This window comes from Ceratotherium simum, chromosome 1 (assembly GCF_057802395.1).
Source record: "Ceratotherium simum simum isolate JZ-2026a chromosome 1, ASM5780239v1, whole genome shotgun sequence".
Lineage (NCBI taxonomy): Eukaryota > Metazoa > Chordata > Mammalia > Perissodactyla > Rhinocerotidae > Ceratotherium > Ceratotherium simum.
In genome coordinates this window covers 109,305,199-109,324,505 of record NC_141900.1, presented here as the reverse complement: position 1 = coordinate 109,324,505, position 19,307 = coordinate 109,305,199, and the positions used below count along the sequence as shown (strand labels likewise).

Below are 19,307 nucleotides of genomic sequence, written 5' to 3'. Positions count from 1 at the left end.
TACCGAAGAAGTCGAATGAAAACGGGTCCCTTCCACCAAAAAATTCCCTGAAGACCTCATCTGGATTACGGAATGTGAAGCCAAACTCAAATGGGCTGTCAAAGTGACTTCCACCTACACAAGCACAGCACGGCTTTTAGTTTACGAACTCTTGTGTTTAGCAGGCAAACAATTATTTGTCTACAGAACATTACTTAACTCAAAACCTAAAAAAAGAAAATATTTCATAAACCGGAGGCTCTAAAATTCAAAACACGAGTCCTGCCTTGATGGAAACCCTCTGTGCCCAGAGTGATATACATGCTCTGACTACAGCGGTCCTGTTTCACAGCATCAGCGCACCCTGGTGCTTTCTCACCATCTCTAAATTTATATCGGCACATTAACATCACACACCACTGTTATTTTTTGTTACAAAACTTCATGTAAACCAAGCATAAACATTCACTCATCCAACTAGCCTATGGGTGCTTTGGAGCATTAGTTTCCAAATGCCCCCCTGTGGAAGCTGCAGGATGGCAGGCTGTTACAGGAACGTTTTATCAAAAATACACATCTAGGCCTCACCACCAGAGGCAGTTATTTTAGTTTTTCAGTAGAATTTGTTTTTTAAACCCTAAGGATATTCTGACATAACATAAGGTACCAATCTGGGGGTACAAACTTAGTGATATTACAGTTAAGGTTGTAAATTATTTATCTACAAAAAGTACACCAACATATACTTTCTAGTCTAACAAAAGATTTTTAATAGGCCTTTTAAATGCTATCAATCTCCTTCCTCTTCCCTAATTCAGCCCACTTGCTAGGATGCATCTGTATCTACTGAAAGACATCTCTGTCCCCGAGAACTAACAGATTCAACCCTCCTCAAGACCTTGTCTCCAGATCACCCCACTCATCACCACAAGGAGAGAAAATCCACATTTACATACCTCCACCTCCACCATTTAATCCTTCTTTGCCATATTTGTCATAGATGTCCCGTTTTTTAGCTATAAATTTAAAAAGAAAAGTCAGTAAAGACCTAGTTATTTTCCCCTCAAAATTCAATAGATAGAGTATTTCCAAAATTGTAAATCAAAAAACCATACAATTTTAAATTTTTCACAATTAGTTTTAAGGAGTTAGGCCCCCCTTACTTTAAAGCAAAGAGGGGGAAGAGGGAAAATCTCTCCTTAAAAACCTCTGGGAACAATTTTTAAGTATTATTAAGTTTAAAATGTGATTATAAATATTAAAATATTTATGTCCCTCAACTGCCCACAGAGCCCATGGCAAACTACATTAAAACCACAGTACGAAGTTACAAAATTATCCCAAACCTAGAAAAGTCCCTTCTTGCTACCAAGTCCAAATGGGGGATGAGATCCAAGGCACAAGGAGAACAGGACAGGGCTTCGGTGAGGGTGGAAAGCAGATGTACTAAAAGCCAGACAAAGAGCTAACCCTGCCCTACAGGCTCACTCCCCCCTGTAAGGCAACAGCCCAGCCAGCCTTGATGATGTGCTACTGTCCTCTGTCCTCTTACAATTTACGTTCTAGAATAAAAAGAACTACAATGTAGCCCTGTTTAAACACGGAGGTTCTTTTGATACATCACGTGTGTTCCCCCAAAATCTCATGTTCTACAAAATCATGCAGTAAAATAACAGAGGTTATGAGGAAAACGGATGAATAAGCAAACCAATTACAGCCAGTTTTGGGGAACCAGAGCCCTGAAAAGAACAGTAACTGCACCTGTGAAGATGCCTCTCAACGGTCCAGCTGAGGCTGGAGGTTGCGCAAGGGAACATGAAAAATACACGCTCACGCAACAAAAAGAGGACAACAGCATTTTTATGGGAATTTAGAAGTTCTCTTTCTGCCAAATATCAAGTTTGGGTTTAGTCCTGGACTTTTCTAAAGTTCCTGGTCCGTGAAATCCACAAATCTAGGAGTGCTGGATCAGCACAAACAAGATGACACTGAGGTCCCGTGTATTTGCTGTCAGGCTAGCTCAAAAACCCGACTGTTGATTTACGACGCAGTGATAAAATCAACAATGTCTTTCAGGAGTGACCCTGACCATGTGTGGACACGCTCCCTGTGGGCAGTGAATCAGTCTCCAACTGTTTCGATACCTCTGCCTTGACTCACACCAAGTCATCCAGTGCTGCTTCCTGGCAAGGTGGTGTCAGCATGTTTCCAGTTTTCTTACAAAGTTCCACACTGCTCTCCTTATCCCAGCACCCATACCTTCACCAAGAACCCAGTGACTGTATCTGGCTAAGAGCTAACCTTTCACATAATTCATGAAGCTAGGCTAACAGATCTGACTTGCAATAACATGGCATACCTATGCTCTAGACCTGGGGTGGGAAAACATACCTAGAAGTTTTGAAGTCTAAATCTCAGCTGTATGCTCAATTCCTTATTTCCTGAAACTAAGGAAGTCCTCTCCAGTAGTAAAAATCAATACATTAGCAAAGTATGCCTAAGTACGCAATGGAGGGGCTGGCCTGGTGGCGTAGCAGTTAAGTTCACGCGTTCTGCTTCGGCAGCCCAGGGTTCACCGGTTCAGATCCTGGGCACGGACCTACTCAGCGCTCATCAAGCCATGCTCAGGCGGTGTCCCACACAGAAGAGCTACAACTATGATACACAACTATGTACTGGGGCTTTGGGGAGAAAAAATAAAAAGAGGAAGACTGGCAACAGATGTTAGCACAGGGCCAGTCTTCCTTGGGGGAAAAAAAAAAAGTACTCAATGGAGATGAGAGGCTATTACCCCAACAACAAAAGGGGCTGCCTCCACCACCATGCAGTGACCCAGACAGAGTCCTATGATCTGATCTCTCCTGTCAGTCCTCAGACCAGGGTGTCAGTACTGTTTTAAAATAGCCATCCCAGGGCCGGCCCCGTGGCTTAGCGGTTAAGTGCACGCGCTCCGCTGCTGGCGGCCCGGGTTTGGATCCCAGGCGTGCACCGACGCACCGCTTCTCCGGCCACGCTGAGGCTGCATCCCACATACAGCAACTAGAAGGATGTGCAGCTATGACATACAATTATCTACTGGAGCTTTGGGGGGAAAATAAATAAATAAATAAAATCTTTAAAACAGCCATCCCAGGAGAATTCGCGAGAAACCAGGGTGCTCCACAGCACTCACAGCTAACTGCCAGGAAGGAACGTGAGAGTCAAATCTTCATAACTAAGAAACTTCGTTCCAAGAGCCCCAAAGCTCAGCCAGCCACATCCATACTCTGCTATAAGGAGGCGAGGGCCCTGACCCCCATGGAGCATTACTCACCATCTGATAACACCTCATACGCCTCAGCTACTTGTTTAAATTTCCTCTCCGCTTCTTCTTTATTCTCAGGATTTTTATCTGGATGCCACTTCAGTGCCAGTTTCCGATATCTTGAAAAGAGTAAGAGGGTCTTGATCACATCCAAAGTCCGAAACCCAATAGCCTCTGAATATCATTAAGCACAAAAAAGGCTTCAGAGTGCAAACTAGTGAGATTAGTATCAGTTTCAATTGTAAAATCTCCCTTTCCTCCAACATGAAGTAAACAAGTTCTAAAATCCAGATATAGCATAATACAAACCAACCTCCAGAGAAAGAAAAATGTTACAATGTTTAAGGACCAAGGTGTGCACAGTGTGAACTTATGGTGATAAGGCTGAGAAAGTACACGGAGTATGTACAGAAGATAGCCTTGCTAAATGAGCAGGAAAGATTCAATGTGACTGTCCTCATCCTTATGTCCGCGTGGCCTCACCAGCCCATTACTTCACGCATCAGTGTGGAAAGGTGGGCCACGGACCACAGCACAGTCAAGTATCCCAGCATCTTTCACAAAGCCCCCTTCTTGTGGATTCAAGATTCACTTAAAGATTCCATGACCAAGTCTGTTCCAAGGTTTCAATTAGCATAACAATCACACACTTTTTAAATACAAAATAACACCCTTTCTTCTAATTAAACATAAGCTGCATACATTTAAGAGGGGGGGACAGTACAGGGGGAAAAGGCGTGTCCCTCAAAATCTAAGACTAGAATAAGAACCTGACAGTCCTTTTAACTTTTGACAAGTTATTAATGTAAGGCTGCTGAGGTTCAATTTAATTTCAGAACGTTAATCAAAAAACGTGGCTTAACGTATCAAAATCTGATTAAAACTGGAATCTACAATGCTGAAACAGTACTTTATTCTCATACCACTGTGGACCTAAACATGCAGTAGCAAACCAAAACTCACGTGCTATAAATCCTCCATAAAAAATGACAGACCACATAAAAGACTAAAGAGAACGAACTGATGTGCACTAGTCATGCACCACGTGCTGATGCTTCCGTGAACAACAGACCAAGTATGTAAGTGCTGGCCGTAAGATCAGCACAGCCTGGCTGTGCCACAGCCGCCCCATCCAAAATGGCAGAACCCCTCACCCTGAACACCATCCTAGGCTACAGGCAAACGATGACACTGGGGGTGGGGAGTCAGGGACTCCAAGGGAAGGAAGGAATTCACAGGTAGGTGAAAAGGAGCAAATGTTCGTTTGGCCACAAAGAAAAAGAATACAGAGGCAAGCTCAACAAACAGGCTTTTCCAGGTGCCTCCCTGCCTACCACCTGGTTCATGTGATGTCAAGGTGACAGCTCACCTCCTGAGACAGGTTTTTTTTCCTCATCTGAATTCTTTTCCGCTATTGAGGAGGAGGTAACAAGAAAAACGGAGTCTTTTCTTTCTTACAAATATTCAGCCTAAAATAATCCTCATGGTAAAGAACTACATTTTGGGGTGGCAAATTTTGTTCCCCTTAAGTACACTCTTGACGTTCACACAAAGACAAAATCACCCAATGATGCACTTCTGAGAACATATACCCATCATTAAGTGATGCATGGCTGTAGTGCACGTGTGTGAAAACGAAGAAAAGTGTGAGAATCCAGGAAGTTAACTGTATATGGCTTGTGCAAGACTACCAAAATTTTTTAGATTCAAAGCATAATACACTAAGTGTATTATGTAAGAGGTCTCGAATGTCTTTTTTCCTTTTCTTTTTTACTGTGGTAACATTGGTTTATAATATTATATAAACTTCAGGTGTACATCATTATACTTCTATTTCTGCATAGATTACATCACATTCACCACCCAAAGACTAATTAATTACATTCCATCACCACACACATGCACCTAATCATCCCTTTCGCTCTCCTCCCTCCCCACTTCCCATCTGGTAACCACCCATCCAATCTGTCTGTCTGTGTCTGTTCGTTGTTGTTTTTATCTTCTACTGATGAGTGAGATCATACGGTATTTGACCTTCTCCCTCCCACTTATTTCATAATACCCTCAATGTCCATCCATGTTGTCACAATTTCATGGTTTCTTATGGCTGAGTAGTATGCCACTGTGTATATATACCACATCTTCTCTATCCATTCGTCCCTTGATGGACACTTAGGTTGCTTCCAAGTCGTGGCTACTGTGAATGATGCTGCAATGAACACAGGGGTGCATGTATCTTTACACATTCATGTTTTCATGTTCTTTGGATAAATACCCAGCAGTGGAATAGCTGGATTGTTCTAGTCTTAATTTTTTGAGAAATCTCCATACTGTTTTCCATAGTGGCTGCACCAGTTTGCACTCCCACCAGCAGTGTAAGCGAGTTCCCTTCTCTCTACATCGTCTCCAACACTTGTTGTTTCCTGTCTTGTTAATTATAGCCATTCTGATGGGAGTGAGGTGGTATCTCATTGTAGTTTTGATTTGCATTTCCCTGACAGTTAATGACGTTGAACATCTTTTCATGTGCCTGTTGGCCATCTGTATATCTTCTTTGGAGAAATGTCTGTTCAGGTCTTTTGCCCATTTTTTAATTGGGTTGTTAGTTTTTTGTTGTTGAGATGTATGAGTTCTTTATATATTTTGGAGATTAACCCCTTATCAGATATATGGTTTGCAAATACCTTCCCCAATTGTTAGGTTGCCTTTTCATTTTGTTGATGGTTTCCTTTGTTGTGCAGAAGCTTTTTAGTTTGATGTAGTCCCATTTGTTTATTTTTTTCTAATGTTTCCATTGCCCAGTCAGACACGCTACTTAAAAATATGTTGCTAAGACCTATGTTCAAGAGCGTACTGCCTGTTTCCTTCTAAGAGTTTCGTGGTTTCAGGTCTTGCATTCAAGTCTTTAACCCATTTTGAGTTAATTTTTGTGTATGGTGTGAAGTAACGGTCTATTTTCATTCTTTCACATGTGGCTATACAGTTTTCCCAGCACCATTTATTGAAGAGACTTTCCTTTCTCCATTGTATGTTCTTGGCTCCCTTGTCGAAGATCAGCTGTCCACAGATGTGTGGGTTCGAATGTCTTTCAATGCTGACCTTCAGACTACAGTTTGGTTTACACACCAGTACGTTAGCACCATGGAGGGAAGGGAATCACTCAGATTGCCTGTGATGCAAACACAGTGAGACTGTAGGTTTCTCAGCAGAAATGTGAAGGGAGTGAAAGCCACACGCTGTTAGTCCTCAAACAAAAGTTTTTCTGGTTGTCGCACAGGAACAAAGCCTGGAGTCCACAAAATGGACTTTTCTATGAATATGCACCATCCATGGCTGCAATTTTGCTCATTAAAAACAAACAAGGCTAAATCTGGTGTTGTCTAAGTCAATATTTATTCAACTGCATGCTCAATAGGAAAATCAGGGTTCCTTTTAAGGTGATAACACCTTCTAAATTCATACTTCAAAGTCATCCTGGAGATACTGATCAACCCATGTTCCCACAGGTACTAAAACCAGTCTACTTTCTAATTGCGTCTGGCATAACGAAGGCATGTTTTTCCACCAGATAATAGAGGTACTGTGCACATATTATGTTTATTCAAGAACAGTATAATATTTCCAACTGCACCAAGCTATTATTGGCTGTGAACTGTGACCAGGTGTGAGGAATCCCAGAGGCCACTGGTGACATGGCTCTGAGGCCCTTCCTCGGCCTGCCTAGTCTCACCTGAACGGGCTGCTCCAACTCGGTTTCTTGGCCAAGGTTTGATACAGGGATGTTCTGCAAGCAGCTTCAGGTATGCCCAACATAGCAGTCAACCTGCTGTGTTTTTTAGCATTTTAAAGAGAACTGTTTGGTTCAACAATCCTTAATTTCCATCTGCAGACCTACTAAGTCTAGCACCATAGGCTTCATCATGTATTATTAAAAAAGTTGGTTCTTACAACACAAAAGGAAACCTAATTTCCAAATATTCCAGGTTTCCTTATTAGTCTCCCTAGCTATGCTAAAAATCTATAAAATCTATTTTATGACATTTTTTGCTATGCGTTAATGTCAAATGAATTAAATAGATCCAGTGCACCTTGAGAGCAACCCATGACCTAAGACTGACCCCTCACATGGGCCGGACCCTGGTCACAAAGGTGCAAGTAGTACAGACTTCAATGTGGACCAGAATGGGTTCTAATGGTGCAGGCTGTGGCCGTACAATGGGGATTTTCAAGCAACCATACCAAGGATGTTATGGCACCACTCTAAGAGTGCTAGGTCAACTCCATTTCGAAGTCCAATGACCAAGTTCTTTGGGATTATTTCACATCCTAAGTTTTCGATCTACTTCCAGCAGAAATGGAATCCACTGTACCAAGGCAAAGTAACAGAGGAAACCCAGTGATCTTCTCTCTCATCCCCAAATGACAACTGATGGGCTGGGCCTAGGTTCTGAGAAGGCAAAAGCTAATTTGCTAACTGCTCTTTTTAAAGCTAAAATTAAACTGCAGCATTCAAAGACTCTTATACTACATTAAATGCCATTTTAAGAGGCAATATATCAAGTTACACTACCCAATTATCAGTGTACAACTGCACAGATTTATTATTTCAGAAATACAATTACTTACGCCTTTTTAATATCCTCAGCTGAGGCATGTCTCTGCACGCCTAGAACTTCATAGTAATCCACCATGTTTTAACAGGCTGTTGGAACAAGTCCTGCAAATAGAAATCCGTGGTCAATGACAAGACTGCCAAGGCTGAGTTCGTCATGGGGGTGGGAACAGAGCAGGAGAGGGAGGGAGGTATGTCGCCTCACCTCAGCACCTCAGCCTCTGGCTGAGGCCTTGTCTGGGAACTGATTCCGAGACTCATATCCTAAGACCCTTCTTGACGTAGAAAAAAAGCTCTGAAATAGCCTAATAATAGCCTAAACTAAATAAAACTAACAGGTGACTCTGGGGCAGAGACTCAGTGCCCATTTGACCACCAGCTGACAGGCCCTTTGTGAGGATCTGGTTTTCCTGACTCGGGCCACGCTCAGGGAGCTTCTGTTACCTCCCTCCTTCAGTGTATCCCTGCGCCAGGCATTGAGCAACACTGCGGGGCCACCAGGATGAACAAAGTGTCCCTGTCCTGGCAAACACAACATGGGAACCACACAAAGACACCTTCCACAGCCCTGTAGCTCTCACTAGGGACTAGCCAACAGCCTCCCACACGTCCCCTGGGAGAGGAAAAGGAAATGTCTTTGACTACAGGGCTATTAGTGTAACTTTATCCTCTGGCTTCACACTGCTGTCCATGTACCAAACAAATATATTATTGCCCTGTTGTCAATACGAATTAGAAGGCATCCCTAGAGATTACGCCTTCAGTGGAAAACTAGCAGCAGAGATTTGCTTCACCTGTGGTGGGTTATCCAGGTCACTTAACACGGCAGGACAGTGAAACTCCCTTCTACTACCATCTCTAAGAGGATTTAGCCTCGGGTCCCACAGACCAAAGAGGAACTACACATATGCTGCCTCTTTAAGAGGTCAAGTCTAATGAATTCTTTAAATTTGACCCACTAAATTTAAAGTTTCATCAAACCAATGACCAAAAACTTACATAAAACAGGCCTACCCCACACAACATTACAAAGTAACTTCACCCCATAAAGCAAGTTCTTCTGTCAAGCCACTTCGCCCAAAACTGATGCCAGGCTTTCCGCAGCTTTCCCAGAAACCCTAGTAGCAGATTTTCAAAAGAAATATTCTGACTGTAAATGAATACATGAGATCATAACCTTTCTAAGGCCACGCTGCTAAGGCCGAACAATGCTGAGGTTAAATAATGCCACAACTACGAATTATTCCATTTCTCAAAACAAGATGCACAGTTGTATTAAATTTCTACTTTCCAACATTGGGCAACAATCCATGGTAAAAAAAAAAAAAAGTATCTACAGGTTTCACTTGTTATCCAAAAGTCTGCTTTACATCTCCTGGCTTTTATGAAAGATCTGCATTAGTTATCTGTTTTCATTAACAGAAAGAAATCCAAAGAGGATTTTCACTTTTGCGAAAATAGCATCATCATTTGTTTTCCAGTGAGCTGTCATAGAGGCTAAGCAGTCAAGCATACTGTTGTATGTTAAGCCTTCACATCAGCCACAGCAGATGAACCTCGACCTTCCACACTAAGGCAGGCAGACACAGAAGGTGTAGGCAACAGTGACCTGCCCGCCCCAATGGATTCAGAGGACGATGAGATGTTGATAGATGACCTCTTCCTCTCTCTCTCCTACACCCCAGTCTCCTGTACCTCCCACCACCCCAACCTCCAATGACTCAGCCTAATACACCATCAACATCACCACCTCTCAGCCTTCCAGTGTGCTCACCATCTTCCTGGTTCTGGTAAGTGCAACTACCCTGTACAGACATTATTTCTACTTTACATAGTCTGTGTATTTATCATATCATTCCTTCTTTTACTGTATGTTAGTGTTATTTTAGGTTTTATGTACTATGTCATATGATCTGGTAGGTTATTTTTTGGGTTTGGGAACGCTCAAAAATTTTTCCCATATAAATTAGTGGTAACTGCTTCTTTGCTTTATGCCATTTCAGCCTACGGAAAGTTTCACAGGAATGCTCTACTTTCGGATAGCGGGGGAAACCTGTATTACATCATGACTCAGCACGTTTGTGTACAATGTCTGCCTGTGCAAGTCTCATAAAACGTTTAGAGAGAAACTCTATGCAAAAGGGTCAGGAAGAAGCATACAAAGAGGAAATTTACTTGTTACCAGTCCAGGGACCCAACGCGAGAAATAACTCAAAATATCAAAGGATGATCTAAAACAGAACCCTCTCCTACCACCTCAAAATACCTAGAAATGTTAGATACAACCGAACAAACTCATTTGAAGAGACAGCAGAGCTCCCAGGAAAGACGACGCTCAACTGCCAGAAACAACTGGACAATTACACCAAGAGTGCTGATCATGAGATGAAGCCTTGGGGATGGAAGGGTCCTGTGTTTCCAGGATGGGACTTGCTTTTGAGGCAGAGGAAACTAGTGGCTGCAATGAAAATCCCCAAAAAGATTTTGGCTCCTCAAAGGGCTATAATTACAAGAAAGGGAGGCAAGAAAAACTCTTTCCACTGAACTACAAAGAAAAGGAAAAAGGGCACTCCTGAGAACTTGAAGCCCTAAGCCTCAGATACGCAGAATGGACTCTCATTACCTTTATTAATCTGCAACTCTCCAAGCCCTCCAAAACTATCAAATATCCCAGGATGGTGAAGTGGAGGAGAAAGTATCTCTACGACCCAAGTCACAAAGATTCCAGCAAAACATAAGCCCTGCTGAAAATGAGCTGACAATTAAATTCTAAATACAAGGAAAGCATCGGGATGAATAAGAGTTTGAACACCTCTAAGACTCTGATTGGGAACATATAATATTCACAAAATAATCGCAATAACGAATGGAAACCACGCTGGGGGTGGGAGTGGGGGACAATCTGCTGTTCTGGAAATGACGCAGAATGATTATATTATTATTAACATGACCAATGAAATTTAAAAGCAGATTAGATAGAGCTAAAGAGAGTTGGTGACGTGGAAGTGAGACCTGAGGAAATTACCCGGGAAAGTACCGAGACATGAAAATAGAATAAGAAGGTAAAATGTCAGCGTAAAGGTAACCAGGAGGTCCAGATCAACTAGGAAACAGGGGACACTGAAACTACTACTCTCCAGAACTGATGACACACAGAACAGCGTCAACTCTTTCTTTTCCAGCTCGACTGATGTATGATTTACAAAACTGTTTACATTTAAGGGGCATAACGTGATGTTTTGATATATGTATACACAGGGAATTGATTACTACAATCAAGTTAATTAACATACCCATCACCTCAAACAGATACTATTTCCTTTGAGTGGTGAGAACACTTAAGATCTACTCTCAGCAAATTTCAAGTATATGGTGCGTTATTATTAACTACAGTCACCATGCTGTATATTAGGTCTCTAGAACTTATCCTGTAACTGGAAATCTGTACTCTTTCACAGACATCTCCCCATTTCCCTCCACCCTCACCCCCAGGTAACCACTCTTCTACCCTCTGGTTTCTGAGTTTGACTTTCTTAGATTCTACATGTAAGATCATGCAGTATCTGTCCTTCTGTGTCTGGCTTACTTCACTTAGCATAAGGCCCTCCACGTTCATCCATGTTGCTGCAGATGGCAGATTTCCTTCTTTTTTAAGGCTGAATAATAAAACATTCCATTCTACAGGGTCAATTCATTTTCAGTTCCTTTCATTATTTAGCAGGCATGCAGAGCTCCGGGCTATTATTTGGGAGGCAGAAGTAGAGCGCACACAATAAAACGTAACGATAAACACTAGGAGAAAACAAACATGAGGGCACTATGCTTGGTGAGCTAAGTCAGAGGTAGACAAAATACTGCAGGGTATCAGTTACATGTGGGATCTACAAAAGCCATACTCATAGAAAGAGTAGAATGGTGGTCACCAGGGGCTGGGGAGATGCTGGCCAAATGGTACAGACTTGCAGTTAGATGACGAATACATTCTGGAGATCTAGTGTACAGCATGGTGATTATAGTCAACAATACTGTACTATATATACTTCAAAGTTGCTAAGAGACTAGATCTAAATGTTCTCACCACAAACAAGAAATGACAATTATGTGACATGATAGAGGTGTTAGCTAACATGGTGGTACTCATATTGCAGTATATTAATGTCTCAAATCAACACTGCAATGTATAAATGTCTCAAATCAATTATATCTCAATTTAAAAAAATAAAATTTAAAAAAGAAAGCAAAATGTAACCTTATCTGACGAGAAGGGAGCACAAGGATCTTTTATGAAAAAAGCATAATACAGGATGTAAAAACATTTTTTTAATTTAACAAAACACTTATAGCAGGCACAATTCTAAGTGTTCTGCAAACATTAATTCAACTCAAATATTTCAGTAAACACAACTGTAAATGACTTAAGATTAAAGATATTCTAAAACTGAACGTTTTGTTCTGTTTTTCCAGCTTTATTGACATACAACTGACATACAACATTGTGTAAGTTGAAGGTGTACATGATGCACCTTAATTTCATTACAATTCACTTTCCTAAAAAACTACATTGTTTCTAAGAGACAGAAAAATTCAAACTCATGGGACAGGAAAGATGCACAAAGTAAACATAAGAAAGCTCCTGCAGCAACATGACCCTCAGGAAGAATATGCAGGAATATGAGCATTATCAGGAACAATGACTTCACAAGGATAAAATACGCAATTCTGAACCCAACGTTGTCTCAAAAACATCCAATCAAAAAACAGCGTCACACAGGGCGGGCCCCGTGGCTTAGCGGTTAAGTGCGCGCGCTCCGCTACTGGTGGCCCGGGTTCGGATCCCGGGCGCGCACCGACGCACCGCTTCTCTGGCCATGCTGAGGCCGCGTCCCACATACAGCAACTAGAAGGATGTGCAGCTATGACATACAACTATCTAACGGGGCTTTGGGGGGAAAAATAAATAAAATTATTAAAAAAAAAAAAAAAAAAAAAAGCGTCACACAAAATCGTCCCATTTGCAACAACATGCATGGACCTGGAGGGTATTATGTTAAGCAAAATAAGCCAGAAAGACAAACAGCTCATGATTTCACTCATATGTGGAAGATAAACCAACACACGGACAGATAGAACTGTTTGGTGGTTACCAGGGGCAAGGGGCACAAGGGGTGGAGGCATGCACTTATATGGTGACTGACAAACAATAATGTACAACAAAAATTTCACAGTAAAAAAAAAAAGTTAAAAAAAAAAAAAAAAAACACAGCATCACAAGACAAAAAGGAAACATTCAGGATGCCAGGGCCTGAGAGTAACGGGGAGTTACTGTTTAATGGTTACAGAATTCCTATGTGGGAGGACAAAAAAAGTTCTGGGATGGATGGCGGTGATGGATACACAACAGTGTAAATGCACTTACTGACGTAGAATGTACACTTAAAATTGGTTACTGGGTACATTTTATGTTATGTAAACACGTTAAGTTACACTGAAAGTTATAAATAAAAACTTTTTAAAAGTTTGTATATACGTTAGACATGTTAAAAGTTTTATTTATATGCTAGGTTTTTATAAATAGAAACATTTTCTAAAAGAAATGTTTCAGAAACAATGGTACACCACAATCATATTAAGCAGATTGAAAGTTAAGTTTCTAAGATTCCAGCACATTTAACAAACTCAATGTCATGGACACAAAACGGGGCACTTCAGCTAAGAAATTAGAAAATTTACGTTCTTACCAAGCACATGCCCACATGATCAAGCATACTGAACATCTAAATTTTGGAACACTTACAAAAATAACAGAATGGAAATAGAAAACTATCATAAAACCACAAAGAAATATCTATAGAAAGAACTCTTGTTTTCAAGAAAGCCCTTGGGTCACAGAAATCATAAAGGAAATCAGAATATATTTAGATGTACATGAACTACATACCAATTTCACCAACTAGCCAAAGTTAACTTTAGAAAGGAATGTATAATCTCAAATACATTAATAAAAGCTCTAGATGTTAGAAGGTTAAGAACACAGAACAGACTACAACCAGATTTCCCATTTAGAATATCAAAACATATTTTTCTCAAATATATTCCCAGAATTTTTTGTGTGTGTGAGTGTGTGTGTGCGAGGAAGATCAGCCCTGAGCTAACATCTATGCTAATCCTCCTGTTTTTTTTGCTGAGGAAGACCGGCTCTGAGCTAACATATATTGCCAATCCTCCTCCCTTTTCTTCCCCCCCTTTTTCTCCCCAAAGCTCCAGTAGATTGTTGTATGTCACAGTTGCACATCCTTCTAGGTGCTGTATGTGGGACGCGGCCTCAGCATGGCCGGAGAAGCGGTGCGTCGGTGCACACCTGGATCCGAACCCGGGCCGCCAGCAGCGGAGCGCGCACACTTAATCGCTAAGCCACGGGGCCGGCCCAGAATTTTTTTTTTAAATTACAAATTAGAGGGAGAAAAACTATATGGTTACCGTTTTCTCGTAATTTTTCCAACTTAACATTAAAATCCAATTAGCTGTGATACATACATAACAAAACAAAGATAACAAAACATTAATTGGAGGATGTACCTGAGGGTACATGGTTATTCACTGTATAGTTTTTTCAGTTGTTTGAATATGTTCAACATAAAATATTAGGGAAATTGTTTCAAATGCAATCATTTACAAAATATGGGAGTGAGCACTCTATTACAAAGGTTTCCTCACTGGCAGCTAAAACATTCAAAGCACACTGGTTGGTCAGTGAGAGAGGCAAGTTCAGCCTGGAAATTACTACCCACAGAAGAGGTAGCTGATTCTCAAGATCAAGGAGCACAGTAATCTTCTAACTTCAGGACTAAAACCTGACTATCGACCACAACACAGCAAGAGCAGCCAGAAAGCCGCAGAAAAATCCACATCCCTTCAGCTCTACTTCAAAAGGCTACTAATGAACTATGCAAGGCTATTTTCACTTTTGAGCTCCAGCTGTGGCTTCATGGATCTGTGGGGGCACCTCAGCAGGGCCTAGCAGTGACAGAACACGGGGGAAATTATGCCAGTCCACTGTTAGCAACAGAACAAGAGGAGAAATCTCAGGATGAAGCTCCCACTTCCGAACAGTTGAACCATCATCTGAGCCATATGTGGCCAGAGGTCATCGGTGGGTCAGATGTCACTGCTTAGACATCTTTACTACCAATTCAAAGCACATGTTCTCTTAAGTCCAAACGGTTTGTCCCGTACTCACACTAATGTGCTTCTGTTTGTGCAAACGATGTGGCAGAAAGATCCTCAAGGCAGTCAGTTCAGACGTGGAAGATGGGCTGAAACTCAGGAGGCCATCCCTGCCAGGTGGTGAACGCCATGATTACTTAACCACCTAAAACATCCCCCTGGAAGATTTATCTAACCCACAAGGACAGTCACTGGGACTGGGACTGAGGGAGTATATCAGCATCATCCATTAACAGCACCTGGGTTACGAGCAGTACACAAATGTTGCCTGTTTTTCTTTCTTTCTAAATGAAGACCACCCCATGAAGAAAATTCAGACAATCAATGAGATCTACCATCTGGAGAAGAGACCAAAACGTCACTCTCTGCTGCCCCTTCTGCAAAAAACTGTTGATACTTACCACTTTCTCTACTCCCTCACCCAGTCCTGTCCTGCTCCCATCCACCACTTGAAACTCTTTATTTAAGGCCTAGAGGAAAAGCCTCCCACATTAACAGCCAGTAGTCATTTTCAGGGCTCACGCTGACTCTCCAAAACCCTAAACACACTTGGGCTTTCGGGTCACATTAGTCTCCTGATTTGTCTTCCATCTGCCAGCTTGCCCCCCTCAACTAGCCCTGTCAATAAATGATGGGAAAGCTAGGGGCTCCAAGCCCTCTTCTCATCCTACACTGTTCTCCTCTCCTCCTGTTATTTAAAGACCATTTGGTTAGCAATGATGCCGCAATTTTAAAGCTCTAATCCTAGGTCTCTCTTTGGCACTTCAGACACAAATAGACAGATGGCTGCGTGACATAGCCACTTGGACATCTGACAGACATCCCAAATAGAACATGACCAAATTTAACTCAATTCTCTCCACTCCCACGCCTGGTCTTTCTCTAGTAAATTCTACCTTGAGCTCTCAAGCTGCTTGATTGGAAACGTCCACCCTCACCAACATCACTACATGCCCACATACACGCAACGAATTAATCCAGTTTTGCCTGGTCTATCTGCGAAATATCTCAAACCCATTCACTTTTCCCATCTTCAACAGCACCAGCATCTCCTACCCTGAAATGCTGCAGGATTATCCTAATTTAATCATGCCCTCCCTTCTCACAGCCAAGGTGGGCTTGTAAGTATGCAGAAGCTATCACAACATACAATATGGTATCCAGCACTGCACAAAACCAGCTATAAAGTACACCGTTAGCTCCACTGGGGATTAGATAGAATGAAAATTTACTGTACCAGCTAACGCTAGGTTTGGGGCAGGAAAGGTGCAAGATGTGCCTAGGACATGCTGTCAAGGAAGAAAGTAAAGAAGCTAGCAAAAAATTATAGGCCTGGTCAAGAAAAACAAGGAACGACTGTGGAACTGTACCAGCACAGGGATGACTGAGAATACATGACAACTAAATGCCACCTGGGCTCCTGGACTGGTGTCTGGAGCAGTAAAAGGACATTAGTGGAAAACTGGTGGAATGCGAATAAAGTCTGTAGTTAAGAGCACTGTACCAATGTTAATTTCTTAAAATTGATAAATGTAACCTGGTTACATAAAATGCCTATACAACCAAGTGATGCTGTGAATGTAGGACTCAAATGCTATAGGACATTCTTTATATGCCAACACTACCTTTTTAGTTTTTAAGTTTTTAACAAGTGCCAATAAGACTAACAAATTTTACTTTAAATTCAAAAATTGCTCGGTAAAGACAATAAAATGAAAATACCCTAAGGTCTAGAAATGGAGACCCAAATAAGGTATTGAGGACCTTGGACATCTCCTAGGAAATCTGAAAAGCTGGCAAAAGTGTTAACGTCACAACCACCACCACGTAGTGTTAGCCAAAGATTGATTCATTTCTCATTGCTTCAGAATAATTAGGGATAAAAGAAACAATATAAAACTTGACAAAATCTACAAAAGGTTAACTGTACTCAAATTATTTATGATTAACTCCACAGCTTTACACAAAATAAAAGGCCACCTATACATTTCTATCATGAATTTACCTATAAAACTATTTCTAAATATTAACAGCATGTTTTAAACTGATAAATTTGTACATTAAATGTCCAACTGATTGTATAGTATTAGATGATAAAAGCAGCCTGAAAATTTAGAAATACTACCCACTTCCAAAACAATTTTAAATAAACTGCTGCTCAACCAGGACATGCACAAGGAGGTATAAATAAGCGTTATTTTATACACACAGACTACTTCCCTAGTCACAGACCAACTAAGCTGAATCTTTAACAATTTTTCTAAAGCATCAAAGATAGCCATTTATTTTCAAAAAGCTGCCATCTGTAGCGATAACACATTTTAAATAGCCTTCACCTACGTCCTAAGAATGGCCAACTCGCATTGCTTCCCAGCTCAAACTGCAGGAGTAAGCCTGCGGGCATGGGTAAGAACTAGCTCTTCAGTTCTCACCTAGGACCTAACACCACCAATGCCCACTCAGAGAGCTCCTCAGGAGACAGTCTCTTGACCTACATTCCTCTCCTCATCTCACACGCTCAACCAACGTGACAGGGGACAGATGATACCAGCACACAGGCGCCCGCAGGGACTGAGAGGCCCACTCGAGTTGCCTTCCCTTCTGAACCATACCCGGATCAAGGGAGCGACATGGCTCCCTACTCACTGCCTCCCACTATCGGCAGGCACTGCCAGGAAGAAGCAGCTTCTCTTCTGCACCCAGAAGCCAGTGCATCTTCCCCTCAGCATGCTGAAAACTATGCAGGAATCAAGAAGCGATTTCCATGACAGAACAAGACATGAAAGAGCAGACGGGTAAACGAAAAGCACAGGTGCCCACGAGGACTTCAGGCAGGCGGGAAATGCACTTGGAAAACACCTAAAATGCACTGTCCAACACGGTATCGGCTAGCCAAACGCAGCCATTTAAATCCGGAGTCATAAAATTAAATATACTTTAAAACTCAGTATATCTCAGTCACACTAGCCACACTCAAGTGCTCAACAGCCACGTGTGGCTACTGACCTGCATACTGGAAAGCACAGGTAGAGCAGAGAGTTCTCCAACAGAAATCAATTCAGGCTTACAAGGAACTTTGCATGAAGACTGGGAAGATATTTCTGATTACATGATTATCTTTTCTAACAGCAATTATGAAACTTCTCTAATTTTCCACTAACAGGTCCTACTGTACGTTAAGGAAGCTATAAGAAACCAATACTTTATATTCTTTCAACTAAGAAAAAAATGTTTCTTAGGACAACTAGTTTGTTAATCTATGCAGTTTCCAACAAAGTAGTTCTAATCAAGTAAAAAAATTTAACTCTGCCTCTTTAGTAAAGCCACTAACTAGCCTAATTCCCCTCCTTAACCAAAAACACCTCCTCCAATAAATTTAATGACCTTCGACCTTAGGACTTTTAGAAAGCATGTCACATACAGATAAGTGATATCTAAACTCATCTTGAGTACCACATCAGAAGAAAAATTAAAGAGTACACCGTGCCAATACATATATGCATATTTATAAATTATATATCTGAACTATTCTGTACATCAAAAGTAAAATTATAAATGATGAAATTAAGAATATTTGTATGTGCTTGACAATCACTGTTGTTTCATACTGCAATCAGCTAATATCTCAAGGTACACTAATCAGGAGAGCGCACAGGAGGATCCGGAACACACTCTCCACAGCTGACACAGAGCTGGTAGTTAAGTGTGAATGTCAGCTCTCTCATGCAGTCGCTGCCTAGTCTTTTGCCCCCTTGACCAGCTTACTAGTATCAGTCTAATAGTTAAGGTGAGATAATCTGGAAATGCTCTCACATCAAAAGGCACATACACTACAACTCTGCAAAACACTCAAGTTGGGATCACAGCTACAACCCCAGCAACCTGCAGGACTCTCTTCCCTGGGCAGAGCTCGTGTCAACAGTTAAGCTGAAGGTGTCAGAATCAATCCGTAAAGTCTAACTTTTATAAACATACAAATTTCATACTTAAAATGGCAAACTCAACAGAAGCATTTACTTTCCCTCCTCCTGAAACATCCATAAAAAGATTTTCCTCAAAAATACAAAAACAGACTTCTGGTTTCTAATCCCGCATGTAAGGAGCTACAACATCACCACTCAGTCCTAACAAGCAGCAAGCTGAACAAACTGAAAACTCAACAACTTTTCTTAGATCTATCACGGAAGT

At 41.4% G+C, this 19,307-nt stretch overlaps 1 protein-coding gene across 4 annotated transcripts in view; it reads right to left on the bottom strand.

The window, feature by feature from the left end:
• The window catches only part of DNAJB6 (DnaJ heat shock protein family (Hsp40) member B6), a 79,015-nt gene that overhangs the window by 46,557 nt on the left and 13,151 nt on the right, over positions 1 to 19,307 (bottom strand). For 3 of the 4 annotated variants that reach the window (XM_087433767.1, XM_004430578.3, XM_087433780.1), the window contains exons 2-5: positions 7,910 to 8,000; positions 3,293 to 3,402; positions 936 to 995; positions 4 to 114 (exon numbers count right to left, since the gene is read on the bottom strand). In XM_087433767.1, coding sequence (XP_087289893.1) covers positions 4 to 114; positions 936 to 995; positions 3,293 to 3,402; positions 7,910 to 7,974 — 346 coding nt within the window. In that variant the 5' untranslated portion in view covers positions 7,975 to 8,000. Of the gene's footprint in view, positions 1 to 3; positions 115 to 935; positions 996 to 3,292; positions 3,403 to 7,909; positions 8,001 to 15,132; positions 15,586 to 19,307 lie in introns of those variants that run through there. The other variant, XM_087433772.1, reaches the window with a different exon arrangement.